General features: G+C 29.8%; 1 protein-coding gene across 1 annotated transcript; it reads left to right on the forward strand.

Moving 5' to 3' along the window:
• The first annotated feature begins 473 nt into the window (after positions 1 to 473).
• LOC124839396 (BAHD acyltransferase DCR) lies at positions 474 to 3590 on the forward strand. The gene is made up of 2 exons (XM_047315211.2): positions 474 to 1023; positions 2404 to 3590. Exons 1-2 carry the CDS (start codon positions 574 to 576, stop codon positions 3289 to 3291), a joined length of 1338 nt encoding a protein of 445 aa, XP_047171167.1. The 5' UTR covers positions 474 to 573; the 3' UTR covers positions 3292 to 3590.
• The last annotated feature ends 4419 nt before the right edge of the window (positions 3591 to 8009 follow it).

Consider the following 8009-nt stretch of genomic DNA (forward strand, 5'->3'; position numbering starts at 1 on the left):
AATTTCAGCAGTATCTTTATTTTATTACAATCTTAACTAAATACTAAAGTTTCTTTCAAAAGCAAAACTAATTTAGCTCAAAAAAAAACTAGTAATTTTAGTAAAGTTGCAACTACATTCCAACCACATTTTAGTAAAAACATATCTTATCACAATAACTGGTGCATTAATAATTTTTCAATAAGCACATAATTGAATGATAAATAACATAAAATGAAATTTTTTATATACTCATCCAACACAAGCATATATCAATTAAGGAACTCTTAATTAAGTGTTGTGAATTATTTATCATATTAAACAAAATGTAAATGGTTATTACAGTATAAGTTTTGTGTTGTTACCAAACATTTCTGCATCTATAATTACATCCTACCAATCTACTAACCCAATAAGCGTTATTAATTGGTCACAACCGCTTTCATGAATTCCATAAATGCTTCCCAACAACACTGCTCTCTATAATAATAATCATCTGAACTCACAAACACTGCTCTCACACATCAAACCATCTCAGCTCAGCTCAATTCAATTCAATTCACAGTTTCTTTTTAACCCAGAAAAGGAAAAAAAATGGCAGGTGAGGTGGTGAAGAAGGAAGAGTCTCTGAACCTGAAAATCACCAACAAGAGTTATGTGCAACCTGAGGAGAAGATTGGGAGAAAAGAGTACCAGTTGGTGACTTTTGATCTTCCATACTTGGCCTTCTACTACAACCAGAAGCTACTGTTCTACAAAGGGGAAGACTTTGATGGCATGGTTCAGAAGCTGAAGCTTGGACTTGGTGTGGTTCTCAAGGAGTTTCACCAACTGGCTGGAAAGTTAGGGAAAGATGAAGAGGGTGTGTTCAGGGTTGAGTATGACGATGACATGCTTGGTGTGGAGGTTGTTGAAGCTGTTGCTGATGAGATTGCTGTGGATCAACTTACTGTGGCTGAAAGTTCCACCAATCTCAAGGACCTCATACCTTACACTGCTGTCTTGAACTTGGAAGGCATGCATAGACCCTTGCTCGCAGTTCAGGTAATTTCATTCTCATGCATGTTCATTTTGTTATCTTGTTCATCAAATCATTCTAGTTTATACTTCAGTCATCAGAGTATACGCTACCATTTTTACTGAATCTGAAATGTAAAAAGAGATCGAGTTTTTATAGGCTTTGATTTTTCTTAAAACCTTGTTTTACTATGTTGTATCAGATCTAATTTGAAAGAGGTTTTGGTTGGTTTCATTGAAAGCCATTTGGTATGTTTTTTTTGTTAACTTTTTTGTTTGCTTATTTTCTCCTAATTTTTCTAGGAAAGAAGGTTATGATTATTAAATGGAACGAACATTTTGGTTTGTCTTGAAAACACCTCTCTTTTTTATCTTTTATCTTTTGTAGCTTCCATTTGAATCAAAGCGTGTAGGTATACAGAAAAGCTTTGAAATTAGAAGAATGGCAAACTGAGCCCACTACCCTTTGAATGATTTCTATAAGCGGTTAGAAGTTGTATAAATTAAAGATCGCTTTCAGCTTTTAACAAAAGAATATTGGTGAAAAACATCAAGTCACTACAACCATTTTTCGTGTCTCATTTTGTCAATGACAAATATGTATTTAACAGTTGAGTACTAAATTTCTGTCCACCAAAACATGCATCATTTAATTGCTAAATTTCTGAAATGAGTTCATTGTAGTCATAATTTTTTGAAAAAACATCACATTTCATTTCATATCTTTATTATATAATAAGATTGATTTAACTCAAAACTATTGTAATCACGTTCGCTTGAGTGGTGCTAAAATGGAGATAAAGTTTATGCAAAGTTGGCATGTGATATATAACTACTGTCTGATACATATATGCTTTGGAGTTTTTTAAGTCTAATAAAGAAATTAATTGGAACATTCTGAGGAAACATGGTTTTCAATTTAAGTCTTCTATAAAATACTGAAAATAAAAAGATTAAAATATATATGGGTCTTACAAGGTTTCATTTTTTAGAAAGAAAAAAAAAACACTTGTGAGACCTACGATAATGACTTGAAAATGGCATGTGACATTGTAGACCCTACTTAAAACTAGAATTAAACCTTAGAGTCTTATGAAACCATCCATTGTACATCCTCTAATTAATATGAGTGACTGCATAATTAAACTAAAATCAATCTAAACTCAATCTAACAGTTGAAATTGAATATCTTTTGATAAATAATAAGTATCATCATTATCCACAAGTGTAGGTGAACAATTTATTTGACAATGCTGTGTGTTAATTTTCTGAGAAACACTTTAAAACTCTACGTTGTGCCATTATAGTCCACCCCACTCATTACCTATCACATAATGCAATATAATATATATATATAATATTTTTTCGATTTTTGTTTTCATTTCGAGTTTTTTATTTTGTCCATAGTTAACGAAGCTGAAAGATGGGCTTGCGATGGGCCTGGCATTCAACCACGCTGTATTGGATGGGACTGCCACGTGGCAATTCATGACATCGTGGGCCGAGATTTGCAGCGGGTCACCCTCCACGTCAGCACCACCGTTCCTGGACCGGACCAAGGCCCGGAACACGAGAGTGAAGCTGGACCTCTCCCTGCCCGAGCCCAACGGCCAACCAACTTCCAACGGTGATGCAAAGCCCACTCCAACTCTTAGGGAAAGGATATTCAAATTCTCGGAGTCAAAGATCGACAAGATCAAGTCAACGATCAACGAGAACCCTCCATCGGACGGCTCAAAACCGTTCTCAACATTTCAAGCTCTTTCCTCCCATATCTGGCGCCATGTAAGCCATGCACGTAACCTGAAGCCGGAGGACTACACCGTGTTCACCGTCTTCGCCGACTGCCGGAAGAGGGTCGACCCACCGATGCCGGAGAATTACTTCGGAAACCTAATTCAAGCTATATTCACCGTTACGGCGGCTGGGCTTTTAGCGGCTCATCCGCCGCAATTCGGTGCTTCATTGGTCCAGAAGGCCATTGAAGATCACAATGCGAAGGCTATCGATGCACGTAACAAGGAGTGGGAGAGTGCACCGAAAATTTTCCAATTCAAAGATGCTGGGGTGAATTGCGTGGCTGTTGGAAGCTCACCTAGGTTTAAGGTTTACGACATTGATTTTGGGTGGGGTAAGGCTGAGAATGTGAGAAGTGGAACTAATAACAAGTTTGATGGGATGATTTACTTGTATCCAGGGAAGAATGGAGGAAGGAGCATTGATGTGGAACTAACCTTGGAGCCTGAGGCTATGGCGAGGTTGGAGAAAGATAAGGATTTTCTTTTGGAAGCATGATGAAATTGCAAGAGAAAGTGGCTAGAATGAGCAACTGTTGAAGTAGTTCTTCTACTCGGATTATTGAAGGGGCGACTTAAATGTCCAATTATGCAATCTGATGTGATTCATGAATGCTGTTTAATTTAAGGTTGTTGTTGTACTAGGTTTTATGTATTTTTAGTTTGTGGCTTTATGCTCTTCATTTATTTTCAACCTACTGATGTTTTTTTTCAACTATGTATGTTGTGTAGTCAAATGACAAGTGAAAGGAATAATTGTGGGAGTTTTAATTTTAGCAATATAAAAGTTGTTTTACACTTCCTGTATGAAATGATGTTTTAGATTTTGATGAACCAAAAGCTACAGAAGATAGTGTTTGAATCTTAGGAATGCAAATGGGTTTTGTTTTCATGACATAGTTGAAAAGAAGGGAACATGTGAGAATTTAAGGTATAAAAATGTATATAAAAAAAAAGGATTAAAATATTTTCTGTCTCCCTAGCACATAAATTAAAATAATTAAATGTGTTTGTTGAGTTTGGGGGAAATAATATTGAGAATTTGGGTATGCCTCTGATAATATTGAGAAAGTATAGAGGGGCATTGTGAATTAAAACGTAGTAGGCAAGCCATAATGAGCCACACATTTAGATAGATTGAACTCAAAGCAACTATACTAGGCACGTGTATAGGGTCTAGCTAATGTTCTTTGTTTTAGGGCAGTTAGGAACCAAACTTTGTCATTTTATCCAATGTGAAGATATTAATTGCAATTATGATTTCAAACGTATTTTTCTTAAAATCTTATAGGGATTTTCAAATTGTGGAATGAACATCTTAAACATATTAGATATTTGGAGGTGATTTAACATGAATCTAATAGAAAATTCTTAATGACTTTGATAAATATAATCTTATCAAATAAGTTAATGTTTAATTCACCCTTATAAAATTAATATAAAGAGATGTTACATTCACTTTAATCGATGTGAAGAGAGTTTTGTCCGATTCATGTAAAACTTAATTTAATTTTTGGAAACCTAAAATAATGGAAAAAAAAACATCATTTAAAAAGAAAAACTGACCTTTGAGAAATGAGATTTGTGTTTCCTTATACTCATTTATTGAAGGAACGATGGTTTGTACTAAGTTGTGTGTATGATTGTTTGACCATGGTGGAATGATGGTTGTGATTGTGGGAAAGATTTGGAGTGTTGAAGTGACAAGTGTGAGTAGTAAGAAGTAGTGTGAGATTCAATAACAAACAAGTTTAATATAAAAGAAAACAAATTTAACGTGTTTAGAAAGAGATGAGAAAGAAAAAAAATATTAATTATCGATTAAATGATATTTCTAATAAATACAAATCTTATTAAAAAAACTCTAATTTATTATTTTAATATTATGTTAAAACATAAATTTTAAACTTAAATTTAACTTATAAAACTGATTTATAAAATAAAATTTACATTTATATATATATATATATATATATATATATATATATATATATATATATGTATATATTAAATTAATTTTATTTTTAATAGTTTCTAATTAAAATAATATTTGTGTTTATCCAATAAAGTATTTGTTCTTTTAAAGTAATGTAGCCAAGTGAAGGGTATCTTATTTATGAAGATGTTATCTCAAATTTTCATCACGGAATGGGTAGTTTTGAGTGATCTAGGATGTGTCAAACATGTCTTTGTCTTGGTCGTTGCCACATGTTTTCTTTTTTTTAAAGAAATATTTTTGGTACTTATTTAGTATTTTCCTACCTTCTTTTGGACTTCACAATTGTTGCAAAAATCTAAATTGTTAATGAATTCTAAACAATTTGTACTATATAATTTAAAAATTTATTACGGATTTTACGGTTTATAAATTATAAATATGTTATAATGGCATAATTCAAAAATATATTTATGATTGTATACTAAAAAGTATATTTTGAAATATGAAAATATATTTTGAATTGTATAATTCATAAATATTTTTAAATTATATAATTCAAAATATTTTTGTATTATATAATTTAAAAATATATTATAACTTTGTAATTTAAATTGTTTTTGGATTGTATAATTAAAAAATATATTTTAAATTATATAATTTAGAATCTATTTATTTATAAATTGTGTTTTTTGGAAACATAATATAACTTGAATGATCTAAAATATATTTTATATAAAAATACATCCTAGGTTGAATAATTCGAAAATCTAGAACATATTATGCATTAGAAAATATATTTGAAATTAAGTAATTTATAATATATTTTTAAATTATACAGTTTAAAATATGTTTCCAGACTAAAAGTATATTTAAATTTATATAATGTAAAATGTGTTTATGAATTTCATAATAAAAAAATCTAAAGCATGGATATGTTTTTTCATATACCCCCACGTAAGTGCAGGAAGAAACTATATGCTGCAAAAAGTAATTGTCAATCTCTAGCAATATATTGAGCAAATGTGGGAAGTCTGGCTTAATAAGTGAAGTTGGGTTTAATTGGGGAGTGTTGCTCCCTCCGCACCACTCCCTCCCTGCACCACTTTATAAAAATATGTTAATATCCGTTTTACCATTTTATACTCAATTTTTTAATTAACTATATTTAATGGATGTGTCACACACATTCAATAACAGATATCGTGACGTCCGTTTAAATATTTTTTTTTAGTTTTTTAAACATTATATTTTAATTAATTTATAAATTATTTTTATTTTTTTATAATATATTACAAAAGTTAATTTTATTTTATTTAATTAAATAATATTTAATATTAATTTAAAATATATAAATTAATAAAATAAAAAAAAAAAAACTACGGATGAATTTATAATATTTATTCATTATAAAAATTAATTAAATAATAATATATAAATTAAATTAATAATAATTATTTTATTAAATAAAATAAAATTAATTTACATATAATTATATAATAAATTTAAAATAAAATTAAATAATATTTATATATTAATTTAAAATATATAAATTAATAAACTAAAAAAAACCTACGGATGTGACTACATTCATTTAATTTATAATAATTAATTAAATAATAATATATAAATTAAATTAATAGTAATTATTATATTAAATAAAATATAATAAATTTATATATAATTATGTAATAAATTTAAAAAAAAATTAAATAATATTTATATATTAATTTAAAATATAATAAAATAATAAATTAAAAACTAAAAAAACCTTAACTCACGTGACACATCCGTTTAATTAATTACATAAAAAATATTAAATTAATAAACAAAAAATATAGGTTGTAGAATATAACGTTGGATGCCATTTAGATTTTCCCCGCACTATTCCGTCCCTGCTCACTTCTGCCATTACCCTGATATTTTGTTCTCTTCTGTCTCCTTGTGCTTGTAGGCCTACCCTCTCAATCTTCATCTACTCATCACATTTGTCCATCTCCAAATAATCATTCATTTTTGAAAATTTTTCTATAAGACGTGTGTTTAACTATAATTAGTTTACCTGCTAATTTTGAAATAATATTGATATGGGACATTAAATATAAATGTTATGACAACCAAAATAAAAACTTAAAGAAATTGTTACGATAAAATGTTATTTATTATCCATTTTAATATTATAATTTAAAAAATATCAATTATACGTGAGATAATTAAATTGAATTAATTTTAAAACTAAATTTATATAAAAAATTTAATAAACTAAAATGTAAAAGAAAAAAAAACATTTTCAGGATGCCGTTCAACTTTCAACGGATGTTGATATCCGTTGAAGGCTAAACGGATATCCCACATCCGTTACATCCTTCGCATTCATCTTCTTCCTCTTACACGGCACACCAAGCACAATACATACCACATACATGAGCACAATACAGATCACATACACATCATACATGCATATCAACAAAAAATCAAAGCAAAATGAGAAAAGAAACTTGGATGTGAGACCAAATCAAACGAAGCTCCAAACTATACACAACAATCTTCACCACGAACCAAACAAATCACGAACCAAGCACCACAAGAAGCAAGCTTTAACCACAAAAATATGGAGGGGAAGAAAAAATACGACAAAGAGGTAGGGTGGGGTTCTCTGCGTGAAGAAGAGAAGAAGAAAGAAAGTAGTTAAGAAGGGAGGGGGGGTTTGTGTGCAGAGAAAGAGAAAAGTGAAGGGTTGTAGAGAAATTTAGGGTTTTAAAAAAGGTAAATAAAGTTAAATGGTAAAAGTTAAATTAACTTAGAGTACTTTTAAAATAAAAAAAATATTGAAGAGGTGTAAGGAACACTTGGGGTGGTGGAGGGAGTAACTTTCCATTATTTTTGGTCCAAGATTTGCAACGGCACAACACAATTTGGGCAGAAAATAAACAGCTTTCACTTTCTGCACTCTCACAGTTTCTTGGCACACTCCCTACAATTTTCAAGATGATATTTTACACTGTAAAAGTAATTTCCTGAATGCATATTTTGAAAACTTTTTAGGACAAGTATTTTTTTTTCTCTCATTTTTTTTCTTTATCTTCCTGTGCAGAGGTGGGGTGCGGTTAGTATTTTTGAGAATAAAGGAAACAACAGCCTAATAAACATGTGAAAATTAGCCCAAATCATGAAAAACAAGAAGGGAGATTGTTAGTTTCTTAGAACCACATGAATCCTCTAATAAGGTATCTTTTTATGTTATGAAAGATAAACAGAACTTAAAAAAAAAACAGTAGATA

This window comes from Vigna umbellata, chromosome 9 (genome assembly GCF_029865625.1).
Source record: "Vigna umbellata cultivar VRB3 chromosome 9, Vumbellata_1.0, whole genome shotgun sequence".
Lineage (NCBI taxonomy): Eukaryota > Viridiplantae > Streptophyta > Magnoliopsida > Fabales > Fabaceae > Vigna > Vigna umbellata.

Bases quoted from the DNA above. Each gene is read 5' to 3' on its own strand.
- LOC124839396 (XM_047315211.2), top strand. From the start codon at position 574: ATGGCAGGTGAGGTGGTGAAGAAGGAAGAGTCTCTGAACCTGAAAATC. The intron at 1,024-2,403 runs GTAATTTCATTC...TTTTGTCCATAG, and splicing joins GACCCTTGCTCGCAGTTCAG to TTAACGAAGCTGAAAGATGG.